Source organism: Cherax quadricarinatus, chromosome 60 (genome assembly GCF_038502225.1).
Source record: "Cherax quadricarinatus isolate ZL_2023a chromosome 60, ASM3850222v1, whole genome shotgun sequence".
In the NCBI taxonomy this organism is placed as follows: domain Eukaryota; kingdom Metazoa; phylum Arthropoda; class Malacostraca; order Decapoda; family Parastacidae; genus Cherax; species Cherax quadricarinatus.
In genome coordinates this window covers 538,895-552,527 of record NC_091351.1, presented here as the reverse complement: position 1 = coordinate 552,527, position 13,633 = coordinate 538,895, and the positions used below count along the sequence as shown (strand labels likewise).

Genomic DNA, 13,633 nt, shown 5'->3' with positions numbered 1-13,633 from the left:
TTCCCCTTAATAATAATAATAATAATTTGATTATAATAATGCTAGACGATTCCTGGTCCCCGTCTCAGTGTTTGCCCAGGGAATAGTAGGCACAGAACAAGTTTCTGATGCAGTTAAATATCAGAATTAAAGATATAAAGTCAGTCTGAAGAGGCACTAAGTTATTATCTGTTACCCAGTATTCCAGTTTCTTCACTAAAAGGCAAAATTGCATCTACAGAGCCCAAAATCTAATACAAGTCTTTTGGTTTCGAAAGTGTAAAGCCAGTCAGAAGAGGCCTTCTCTAAATATCACACCGACATTAATATCGCAGAATATTCCAGCACTTAAGTGTGAAGATACTCATAAGTTGCAGTGTCAAGGACCCAGAGCCCCTCAAGGAAGGTTCCTTGATGCTGGTGAGGGGCTCTTGATCCAGGGAATTGGATCTGTTCTCCAGTTCCCTGAATTAAACCTAAATACCTTCCACATCTCCCCTCAGGCGCTGTTTAATCCTACGGGTTTAGCGCTTCCCCCTTAATAATAATAAAGGCCCCAGAAGGATGTGTGTATTTCTCCCAGGTGGATGTTTCGGTCAGTGTAGTGGGTTTAGCGCTTAGTTATGATTATAATAATTTGTGCAGAGTATAGATTCCAGGTGGATGTTTTGTGCACCGTGATAGCACACCATGTGAGGCAAGGGTCTTCATTCCCATCCTTCTGTTCATCAAGCACAGAAGCTCCTCCCCTCCCCCCCATTCTTCATCCTTTATCTCTTCGGGAAAAATATCTTAGTCATAGCGAGTGATTCTTGAAAATTCTTGAGATGGACCTTTCGGTCTGACAAAGTTGACGAATTGTTGTGTATCTGCCCGAAATGCACCGGCATGATAGTGGCTTTCTTTGTACTTGGCAAACCAAATTTGTAATTGAACATTGTAACCTTTACGAAAAAGTAAATCTTTATCTTATCAGATATGATTTTTTTTATTGTAGCCAGTTTCTGGAATTGGCGAGTCTCTTTTCTGCATCCTTTGGAGAACTGCGTGACTGAAACCTTGAAACTGTGGTACCATGAAGTCATTCCCTTCACGTACTTGAAGCCGAATCATGATCAATGTTGTAATAATGTTACCTACAGTATGTTTGGGAAAAGAACACGTGCAACTAATGCGACATTTTATTGTAGCAATGTTGCCACAAGAAAATGCATTTGTGTTATGTAATCCAATGAGCTTGAAGCACTTCCAACTTTCCATACAGCTAAGTTAGTGCAGCAAGCTCTGAGCTCTTTGGCTTAGCAGTGTGTCTAAATATATAACGTTTTTTTATTATTTAATAATATTATTATTATGTTTAGATGTGACGTAATTTTCTCAGTCTTGGTCATGATGTTAATTTATTCTTTATTGTTGAAGGAATCTTCAAGCACACTATCACACTGTGTAAAGCAGTGTTGGCTGATGTTACTGCTCCTGAGGACAGGCAAGGCGTCTTGGGAACCTTCAACGGTGCAGTAGGCCTAGCCTTCATTGTGGGACCGATAATAGGAGGTAAGATTAATATTTGTCTACTGTTGGTTAGGTAAGATTAGTCAGGAAACAGGATGAGTGTTCCCTGACGAGGGGTCTTGGTCATATGATAACCCGGAAGGCATTCAGGCTCAATTCAGGGAACTGGAGCACAGATCAAATTCCCTAGATCAAGAGCCCCTCACCAGCATCAAGGAACCGGAACTTCCTTTGAGGGTTATATATAATTATATTTATATGTTATATATATTATATGCCTTGCCTCAGGAAATTTCCCCGCCTATCTGTTGCTGTCTTGCAACATTTCATAGCTCCTGACGACACACGAGTGTGAAAAATCTAGAGCTAAAGATTTTCATCCCCATGTGGCTTACTTGTAGGAACTTTTTTTTTTTAACGTTTGAAGCATTGAAGGATACATTTTGACCAACATGCCTCAGTAGATGACGTCGGCTGAAGATAAAAGAATTTCTTACAAGATTGACTGAAAAATTACTTTGAGGGAACGAAGCCTCCAAGTAGAACGTTTCTTAGGATGGGAGCGCTCTCAGCTCACATACTAAGGGTCCTAGGATCAATCCCGGCACAGGTGGAAATGGGCATGTTTCCTTAGACCTGCTGCCCCTGTTCACCCAATAGTAAGTGGGTACCTGGGTGTTAGTCGATTGTTGTGGGGTCGCATCCATAGATAGTGTTAGGCTTTGAAATGAACTAAGGTAGAATAACAGCTCTTAGCTTGTAAAACTAAAAATATATATATATATATATATAATGTGACCTCTCTTTCAGGTCATCTGACAGAGCTTCAGGACGGCTTCTCTCGCGTGTGTTACATCACTGCTGCAGTTTTCACCCTTAACTTTGGTATTTAAATTTGCAATCATATTTGCGTCAAGTGGTGATAAAACATATAGGAATTGTGTGAAGTAAGGACAGATCTGGGTGAATGATGGTCGACGTGTTTTCTTTATGGGTCACCCTACCTTTGAAGGAAGTGACCAATGTGGTAAAAAAAAAAAAAGTGCATATCCTGCCACTGTGCACAATAAGCTGTATAGCCCTTGTGGCTTAGCGCTTCTTTTTGATTATAATAATAATAATATGCACAATAAACATAATTATGTTTATTGTGCATAGTGTAGTAGTATTGTGGGTGATGTAGTATTGTGAATATTGTAGTATTGTAGGTATTGTAATAATAATATAAATTTAAGCACTAAACTCGTTTGGATAATATAGGGCTGCGTATAAGAATATATGCGGGATACCATTCCGGCGAATCAGAATAGAATAGAATAGAATATGAGGATAGCGGAGCTGCTGGACTATCCAGCCATATGCCAGAATGACCGCTGCCAAAATTGGCCACCGGGCCAGTCCAGTTCACTAAGTCAAGGAAAAAAAAATATGCAAATAGTTAGTTTAGATACACTAACATACTATGTACAAACTAATGGAGTAGATGTATAATATCCATTGAGCATTGATTAAAGCCTTTCATCTGTTAATTCAGATATTTACGTTGAAAGTGCAACAAACTTCACTAGCGAGGTTCTAAAAATTGAACATTTTATTAAAAAATTAAGCCCCAAATTGACCTGATTCACTTCTAGAATTCAGAGTTCTTTTTATTAGATAGTATTGGGCCATTTGGGTCGATTGTGCTAGTAAATTATCAGAAGCTGAAGGCAAGAGAATTATTATAATCATAACTAAGTGCAAAACCTACAAGGGTTATATAGCCTAAGGTGAGTTAGTTTAATATGTTTATTATGCACCCCATACTCATCTTGTGGGCGGTAGTCAAAAGATTAGAGGTAAATAATGGGTCCAGGGATTGGACCCTAAAGTTATGATAGCTGAGCAAGTTACAAAGGTAATCTGGTAGATCTGGTCACAATCATTACAAGTTACAAAGGTATTTACAGATTACAAAGGTACATAATGGGGCCCAGGGACTGGGCCCCCAAAGTTTTGATAGCTGAACTAGGTACAAAGGTAATGAATCCTGTAAGTAAAGCTACTTACGTTCATACATGGCTACAATCATGAGAGAAGAGAATTTTTAGTTTAATATCTTTATGTACCCCATACCCATCCTGTGGGCGGAAAACAAAAGATTACAGAGGTACATAATGGGTCCAGGGACTGGGCCCCAAAGTTTTGATAGCTGAAAAAGTTACATAGGTAATGAACTCCAGGTAACGAATATTGTAGATTCCCTGTTCCTTCATGCAAGGGGGGGGGAATTGTGGGATGCGCCTCTAACCACTGTCCGCCAGGTGGATTCCCACCTTATTTTTCTTAAGGTGGGGAACCAGAAGGGCACAAAAGCCAGGATTCTGGCGTCTTAATAACATTGTCATTTCTTTAAATTTTATTTAGATTTAAATTTAGCTCCTTTACATTAAATTACTGCAGATGAAAATATTACAATAATATACAATAATATTACAATACATGTATACAAAAAAGCGTCACAAGTGTTATCACCAATCATTGCAACACTCTTTAACAAATCCATCGAATCCTCTACCTACCTTATAGTTCTCAAAATAGCAAGGGTCACCCCGACCCATAAAGGAGACCAAACAGACTTGAATAACTATAGGCCAATATCCAACTTACACCCTCTCTCTAAAATCTTTGAAAAATTAATTCATAAGCGAATCTATTCTTACCTCATCTCCCACAACATACTCAACCCCTGTCAGTTTGGGTTCAGGCCTAATAAAAATACTAATGATGCTATTATACACATGCTAGAACATATATACACTGCAATAGAGAAAAAAGAAGTCCCACTGGGGATCTTCATTGACTTACGTAAAGCTTTTGATACAGTTGACCATGACTTGCTCCACATAAAATTGTCACACTATGGTATAAGAGGGCACTCCCTCAACTACCTAGTCATACCTCAGCAACAGAAGCCAATATGTGTACACAAATGGGGCAAACTCTTCCGCACAGCCATTTACAGTTGGTGTCCCACAGGGAAGTGTCCTTGGCCCTCTTCTCTTTCTCATATACATAAATGACCTACCAAATGCATCGCAACTACTCAAACCCCACACTATTTGCAGATGACACTACAGACGTCTTCTCTCACCCGAGCCCAGTCATGCTAGCCAATACTGTGAATACCGAATTACAGAAAATATCTACCTGGATGAGGACTAACAAACTTACTCTAAACATTGACAAAACTTACTTCATTCAGTTTGGTAACAGAGCTGCAGATGTCCCTCTTAACATAATGATAATGGATCATCTATCACAAAGCTCACAGAGGGAAAATTCTTAGGAATCCACCTTGATAATAGATTAAAATTTCAAACACATATACAACAAATTTCCAAGAAAATTTCCAAGACCGTAGGCATACTATCAAAGATACGGTACTATGTTCCACAGTCAGCCCTCCTGGCCCTGTATCACTCACTTATTTACCCCTATCTCACCTGTGGAATTTGTGCATGGGGCTCTACAACAATAAACTATCTCAGACCACTAATTACCCAACAAAAGGCTGCAGTCAGAATGATAACAAATTCCCACTACAGGCAGCACACTCCACCAATATTCAAAACTCTAAACCTACTTCACCATACAAAACATCCATATTTATTACTGCACCTACTACATACATAGAACACTTAACTCAGATATAAACCCTCCCCTCCAACGTCTCCTTACCAACCTCAACAGAACACACAACCATAACACAAGGCACAGATCACTCTTTGATGTTCCTCGTGTCCATCTCACACTATGCAAAAACTCAATGCACATAAAAGACCCTAAAATCTGGAATTCATTACCTGTGAATATAAAAGGAACACTGTCTATAAATTCAAGTCTCTTCTCAAAAATCACTTACTCACCCACAACTAAATAAATACTGAATAATTGTATCTCATAAATTGTATCTCACAAATGTTTCTCATAATTGTATCTCATAAAAGTTTAACCTATGACCCAATCAAACTTATTATTTTTCATTACATTACCTAACTGAATACTCCATTCTACTTAATGCACAGCAACACAGTAAATGACCATATGACCTGTCTTTGTAATACTCATTTGTGCTTAATTGTAATCTGTTTACAATGTTTTACCACTGAATATATCATTGCTTAGTTAATCTTAAGTTAACTTTAAGCCTGCCCATAATGCTCTGCATACAAGGGTTTTGGCATGTTACACTTAATTACTGTATTCCTTTGTACATCTCTGTATCATGTTCAAATTAATAAATAAATAAATAATCAGAAAGCCCACAGGAAGCACATCATACTGTGATTTTGGTATTTGTGGCCATTTACTAAGGCCTATTTCAGGGTCAGCAGAGGCTTAGATAGGCCTAGAAATTGCTTATTTAATGGTAAACTGCTCAGGAAAGTCGACCAAAAATTAATTATTGCTCATTTTGAGGCCTATTTTTGGCTTATTACAACCTTCAAACAAACCTAAATCTCGGTTATTGCACTTGTATGTCTTCATGTATATAATTTGATCATAAATGGTTAGGAGGGAAGTGCAAAAGGAAAAAGTCAGTTGGTGCAGCAAGTTAGTTTTTGTTAAACTGTCAGAATCTGTATCACAGGTGGAACTTTCAGCAAGGAGGTCAGTAAGAGGCAGTGGAGATGTCAAAAGTGCCCGGGACAACCTGTTAAGATATGGTACTTGGGTGTTAGCCGACTGGTGTGGGCAGCATCCTGGGGGATAAAATTAACCTAAGCTACCCAAAATGACCTGCATAACCATGGGCTTTCTATATAGTATGTCATTGATGTCAGCTAGGTCTGTATATCATGTAGAAATAAAGATTATTATAATAACATTTGCAGCTGTATCTCAGAGGGTTTTGGAAGATATTGGAGCCATTTCAGGATGCTGGGAATAACCCTTCAAATGTCACATAGGGCACCTGCACATGCCAGTTGTTTTTAGAATCTTGACCCAGTTATCACACACCAGTGATGAAAATTTGGAGCCTGTCTAATGAGACCTGTTCAACTTATAAGCTGGGAATATAGAAAGCCATTTGTTATGCAGAGCATTTCAGGCAAATTAGGTCAGTTTTGTCTCAGGATGCGACCCACACCAGTCGATTAACACAGAGGTACTCATTTTACCGAAGGGGGTACGGAAACGCCCAATGTTTCTACCCTTTCCAGGAATCTAACCCTGATCCTCTCCATGTGAAGCAAGAGCTTTAGCCACCAAGCAATAAACGCCTGTGTGAAAAAAAAAAAATGCATAGTATTTATGTAGTTAATACATTGCTTATTCTATCATCCACGATTTGTTGATTAATAATGTTTTATCTTTCAGTTTTGTGCTTTGTGTTTCTTCCTGGTGTACTCCCTGCTCCTCAACCTGGAAGAGCCAAGCCTAGACACACACCAGTGCCTAGAGAATCAGATAAGGAAGAGTCCTCTGAGGAACATTTGGTCATTGGTCAAGACAAAGGTCATTTGTCTCAAGAGCAAATAGACATAGGACAGCTAGAACAGAAAGATTCACGGCAGTTTGTTCAGGAAGAACAATCATTGGAGGATCAACCAGTTCCTGATCAGTTAGATACAAAATTGACTGAAGCCGAGACACTGAAACAAGTATTTCACTTCATAAAGGACATTGACTGGCAAGTGTTTGGAGATGTTTTCATGATAGATTTTTTCCTCACATTTGCTGCCTTTGCCTACAGGTCCAGCTTTGTCCTGTCAGTTGATGAGATGTTTGATGCAAGTCCAAAGACAATTGGTTATATCATATCATTTCAGGTGAGATATTTTGTATATTTTGTTCTATTAACTGAGGGTACCATATTGTATTCATAAAAAATTAATCAATCCTAGGTTTACATTCATAGAAAGTACTAAAGCCAAAAGGGTCACTCAAGTGTTATTTTCTAGTTTTAAGTAACAGGCTATAATACTCAGTTTCTGAGGATCATTGCCCCTGCAGCAGGCTTCCTAAATTGGAAAGGAATAATTACAAGAATAAGACTTTTATTATAACTAATAAAAAATTATTACACTTTTCACCTCACTATTTTCATGGAAATCCCTAAACCCGTAGAGATCATAAAGGGCCTGAGGACTGAGGTAATCATGTTTGATTCATGAAGATAGTAGTTCCAATTTCTTGGCTGAAAAACCCTCACTGGTATAAATCAAAGTTTATTCTCTATAAGGGTTACAATGCGGGGTTTACAGATTTTGGTTATTGTGTGGTTTACATGTAATAAAATACTAATTACAGAGGGAGCCACTAGAACATCTAGCAAGGCTAGGCATTTCGGGCAAACTTAGATTAATTCTTAACCCTAAATTATTACAAATTGTGGAGTAAGTTGACTAAATACTAAGTGACTAAATACGTACTAGTTTGTGAATTTAGCAATGTGAATGCTTTTGTTTTGGCACAATACATAGTTTCTATATTGGAGTATCACAGGTAAACTTGTGACTCCCCCCACCCCCTTAATAATAACTCCTAGTCTCTCACTACATGCAGTATACAGTACAAAACTACTGTCACATTTCAGTTATATATACACTCCTTTGAATTTTTTCCTGAATAATAAAACTAAATTCAAAGCACTTAAAATTATTTATCTCCAAAGTTGCTTCATGTAATGTGCTGATCATACACGTGCTCTCCCAGCAAGGATGGAAACATTGGGCATATTTCCTTACACTTGTTGTCCCATTCACCTAGGGTACTGTCTACATTATTATAATCAGAATGATGCATTAAACCACCAGGGGCATACAGCACTGCACTATCTACATTATTAACACTTGAGTTATTAATAAATCAATAAATAATACTGTACTGCTTAGACTTGTTCATAATTTAACAAGCTTAACGGTGTTCATCCGATCTCCAGTGTGATATCTATGTTAGATAGGCTTATGTCCCATTAAGGTGTTTTGTGGCCTGGTAGGTAAAGCTCTCACTTCACACGCTGAGGGTCCGCCCAGTCCAGGTTTGATTCCCGGCAAGGGTGGAAACATTGAGTATGTTTCCTTACACCTGTTGTCCCTGTTCACCTATTGGTAAAATGAGTACCTGGGTGTTAGCCGACTGGTGTGGGTTGCATCCTTGGACAAAATTGACCTAATTTGCCTGAAATACTCTGCATAACAAGGGGCTTTCTGTATAGTAGTATGTCATTGATGTCAGCTAGGCCTGTATACCTTGTACATGTACATATAGAAATAGATATTTATGTATGCCATCCTAGAAAATGATCCTTCTCATCATGGAGAAGCACTGAGCCCATAAGTGTTATGGCACCTGGGAAATGGGAGGAAGGATAGCTTAATTCCTTAGATCAAAAATCCTTCATGTTTTAGGGTCAGTAAAGTGAATGATGTTCTGAAATCTTATATTATTGATAAACAAGCACTTGTAAATATAGTACAGGAATTGCATGTAAATATTGTGTTATGTTTGTTGATACAGCATGTCTAAAATGTAATGCTATTTTCTTTTTCACTTCTTTTTGTTGACCAGGGAATTGTTGGAGCGGTTGCTGGGTTCTTCACGGGAAAGTTATCACAGTTTTATAATGACTCACAACTTGAGCTGTTTCACAGCTCTGTCCTACAAGTTCTCTCTCTTCTTGGGCTCACCTTAGCTCCAACAGTTTCCTCAATTTTGATTTTATTGGTTCCTCTCTGTATCAGTGACACTATTATACGCACCAGTGTGTCAACCATTGTTATTAATCGCTGTGATCCTTTGAAGGTAAGCATCCTGCATATACATTGTGCTTAGAAATTACTACTTCCTGATAAGGAAACAGAGCTTTGTCATTTTTTCTTTTCTGCTACGTGTATTTACATGCCAGACAATTTTGTTAGTGTTGTATAGAATCCTCTTGCATTTTTTTTTTACAGTGAAAAGATCATGAGGTATAATTTGTAATTTTATGTCATTAAAATTAAATCAAATCCTCCTGAATAATGGTGACAAAAGCAAAATATATTTCATCAAGTAACTTTCTCGGGACATTTCAAGAACTAGCAATATGTCCAAATGCTGGTGTGACATGAATGTTTAGAGAAAGACTAACCTTAGCTGTTAGTGCTGAAGAGGTGTTAATTCATAAGTGAATAGAAAATAGGGAGACTGTTATGTTTATATGAAGCACTAAACCTGCGAGAGTCATTCATGCTGCACATCAAAGGCAAGGAAGATGGTTGAAAAAGCAGAGGTGTTAGACTATGGTTAATATAAACTGGGGTAATTGTAGCAAATCAAGGATACAAGAATATAGTATGTGACGCTCCATGTGTGTAATCATATTAAGTGCTATACATGAAATGGTCATACAGATAGGGATGTGAAAGAGGAGGAATGTGTAGATAATGATGGGGTGAAGGGCATAGGTTAGTAGGGGGTCAGAGAGAGTGCAAAAGGAAAAGGAAAATCACAGTTGCTGAGAGTAGGCATCAAAGTCAGTCGAGTCAGTGTGATGGAGCGGAAGAGATAACTGAAGTGAGATTCTGTATGCTTGCTGTAAATCCTGGTTGATCAGGCCCTGATCCACCACGAGGCCTGGTCATGGATCAGGCCGTGGGGGCATTGACACCTGGGATACCCTCCAGATGTCCAGGTATAGATATGGATAATATAGTATCTCTGCAGCTTTCTTGTATATAATAGTATTTCTTGTGTTACTAGCTTAGTTTTCGAGTTATTTAATAATTGATGCTATTTCAGAGGTTGTGATAGGAGCCTAGGTAATTATCAGTCTGACAGTTACTGATCTAATATGTAAATAATTTTGCTTTTGCTTAGTAAAACAAAATTATATGTTAAATTCATAGGCATGTAATAACTAAGTACAGTAGGCATTAAATTTCCAGGGTATGTACTCCAAGAAATGCACGTGTTTATATGCACTTTAGTTAAAATTAAATCCTATTTTAAAGATTAAACTGTCCCTAATGTTAGAGCGATGAAGAAGTAACCCTTCAGACTCTTTCTGATCTCTGTCCTCTTGACTTTGATCTTGTGCAACGTTTCTATGTTATTTGTCCCTCCCTACTTTATTTCTAATGTCTTCCTAAAACTCAATAAACCTGATTTCCCTCTACATCCTATCATTCCCTCCAGAGGTTGTCTCTTATTTTCTTGCCTGGCCAAAACTCTCACTCGCTTTCTTCTTACTTTTTCTCCAGCTCACTTCCGTCACTCTCGAGACTTCATCGAACATGTTCACCCTCTTCTGACCTGTATGGTACCTTAGTCTTGATGTTGAGCCCTTCTTCATTAGTGTCCCTCTTGACGACGTTCTGAATTTTCACAAGAGTGAAGGCCAGTGAAAGGTTACTTCATCTCCCTATACCCACTGATGTCTTTCTTGATTCCTAATATTATTATTATAATTATAACCAGGCGCTAAATGCGTAAGGGTCATACAGAGCTGCCTCCCTAATGTTAGTCTAGGACAGCAGCCTTAATGACCCTCATATAGCTGATATAGTACGTACATACCTCAAAGCAAAAGAGACAGTAAAAATTATAGAGGAATAAGCTTACTGAGTATACATACCAGGAAAAGTGTACGGTAGGGTTATAATTGAAAGAATTAGAGGTAAGACAGAATGTAGGATTGCGGATGAGCAAGGAGGTTTCAGAGTGGGTAGGGGATGTGTAGATCAAGTGTTTACATTGAAGCATATATGTGAACAGTATTTAGATAAAGGTAGGGAAGTTTTTATTGCATTTATGGATTTAGAAAAGGCATATGATAGAGTGGATAGAGGAGCAATGTGGCAGATGTTGCAAGTGTATGGAATAGGTGGTAAGTTATTAAATGCTGTAAAGAGTTTTTATGAGGATAGTGAGGCTCAGGTTAGGGTGTGTAGAAGAGAGGGAGACTACTTCCCGGTAAAAGTAGGTCTTAGACAGGGATGTGTAATGTCACCATGGTTGTTTAATATATTTATAGACGGGTTGTAAAGGAAGTAAATGCTAGGGTGTTCGGGAGAGGGGTGGGATTAAATTTTGGGGAATCAAAATCAAAATGGGAATTGACACAGTTACTTTTTGCTGATGATACTGTGCTTATGGGAGATTCTAAAGAAAAATTGCAAAGGTTAGTGGATGAGTTTGGGAATGTGTGTAAAGGTAGAAAGTTGAAAGTGAACATAGAAAAGAGTAAGGTGATGAGGGTGTCAAATGATTTAGATAAAGAAAAATTGGATATCAAATTGGGGAGGAGGAGTATGGAAGAAGTGAATGTTTTCAGATACTTGGGAGTTGATGTGTCGGCAGATGGATTTATGAAGGATGAGGTTAATCATAGAATTGATGAGGGAAAAAAGGTGAGTGGTGCGTTGAGGTATATGTGGAGTCAAAAAACGTTATCTATGGAGGCAAAGAAGGGAATGTATGAAAGTATAGTAGTACCAACACTCTTATATGGGTGTGAAGCTTGGGTGGTAAATACAGCAGCGAGGAGACGGTTGGAGGCAGTGGAGATGTCCTGTTTAAGGGCAATGTGTGGTGTAAATATTATGCAGAAAATTCGGAGTGTGGAAATTAGGAGAAGGTGTGGAGTTAATAAAAGTATTAGTCAGAGGGCAGAAGAGGGGTTGTTGAGGTGGTTTGGTCATTTAGAGAGAATGGATCAAAGTAGAATGACATGGAAAGCATATAAATCTATAGGGGAAGGAAGGCGAGGTAGGGGTCGTCCTCAAAAGGGTTGGAGAGAGGGGGTAAAGGAGGTTTTGTGGGCAAGGGGCTTGGACTTCCAGCAAGCGTGCGTGAGCGTGTTAGATAGGAGTGAATGGAGACGAATGGTACTTGGGACCTGACGATCTGTTGGAGTGTGAGCAGGGTAATATTTAGTGAAGGGATTCAGGGAAACCGGTTATTTTCATATAGTCGGACTTGAGTCCTGGAAATGGGAAGTACAATGCCTGCACTTTAAAGGAGGGGTTTGGGATATTGGCAGTTTGGAGGGATATGTTGTGTATCTTTATATGTGTATGCTTCTAGACTGTTGTATTCTGAGCACCTCTGCAAAAACAGTGATAATGTGCGAGTGTGGTGAAAGTGTTGAATGATGATGAAAGTATTTTCTTTTTGGGGATTTTCTTTCTTTTTTGGGTCACCCTGCCGTGGTGGGAGACGGCCGACTTGTTGAAAAAAAAAAAAAAATACCTCAAAGCTTATCAAACTAAATATTCAGGGGTTTGGGTAATATTGTATATGGATAAATGTGTCACGGTGGGAAGCACCAGTAACACAAGGGTAAAAATCATTAGTTGAAATATATTATTATAATCATAACCAAGTACTAAGCCCATAAGGGTCATACAGTGCTGCAGATGAAATACAGTACAGTCATCCCTACAAATTTGTAAGAGGTGGGTGGGTTACATTCCTAGAAGTCCTGTAAATAATACATTTTTGGTTTCAGAGACTGTATTTATATTACTCTAGTCAGTACTTTTGGCATTTAAAAAGAAATTGACCAAAACAAATATTTAGGCATATGTATAACCATTGAGTTTAGAGTTTTCTTAATAATTGAACCTTTCACTGGTTGCAATATGTGAATACAGAAGTCAGATACGTAATTTGTATGGACAGCTGTACTTTAACACTGAATGACCTGTATGGATTTAGTGCTTGCTTTTTTTTTTAATAAAATACTGATGTACAGCATTTTAGCAAAGACATAATCAGAGCATATGAGGATGGTATAGGAACATATATATGGGCATGATAATGTTGTCAAGATGTAAGTACTATTATTTCATTATGTGGAAATGCTGAACCCATTTGGGTTATACAGCATCTGGGGAATAGGAGGTAGTATGGTTTAATTCAAGGAATGGGAGGGTAGCTCCATTTCCCTGGATCAAGTGTCCTTTGCCAGATCAGTGCATCCCCTCCCTTGAAGTAGGAAAAATGTAAAATGCAAAGTCAGTGACTCGTCATGTTGAACGAACAGATAACACTGGTAAAAACTGCAAGTATAGTAAATCTGTGAGTATGAAAGGCAGGCAGAGAAGAAAGGCAAGTATGGTATATGGTAAGTAAGTGAGAAATTATACTTGGGTGAACAACACAAGAGGTA

General features: G+C 38.3%; 1 protein-coding gene across 6 annotated transcripts in view; it reads left to right on the top strand.

The window, feature by feature from the left end:
- Nucleotides 1-13,633, top strand: part of LOC128694403 (major facilitator superfamily domain-containing protein 9) — a 29,294-nt gene that overhangs the window by 5,028 nt on the left and 10,633 nt on the right. For 5 of the 6 annotated variants that reach the window (XM_070097859.1, XM_070097855.1, XM_070097854.1 and 2 more), the window contains exons 4-7: nucleotides 1,399-1,533; nucleotides 2,302-2,376; nucleotides 6,856-7,307; nucleotides 9,049-9,282. In XM_070097859.1, coding sequence (XP_069953960.1) covers nucleotides 1,399-1,533; nucleotides 2,302-2,376; nucleotides 6,856-7,307; nucleotides 9,049-9,282 — 896 coding nt within the window. The remainder of the gene's footprint in view (nucleotides 1-1,398; nucleotides 1,534-2,301; nucleotides 2,377-6,855; nucleotides 7,308-9,048; nucleotides 9,283-13,633) is intronic. The other variant, XM_070097856.1, reaches the window with a different exon arrangement.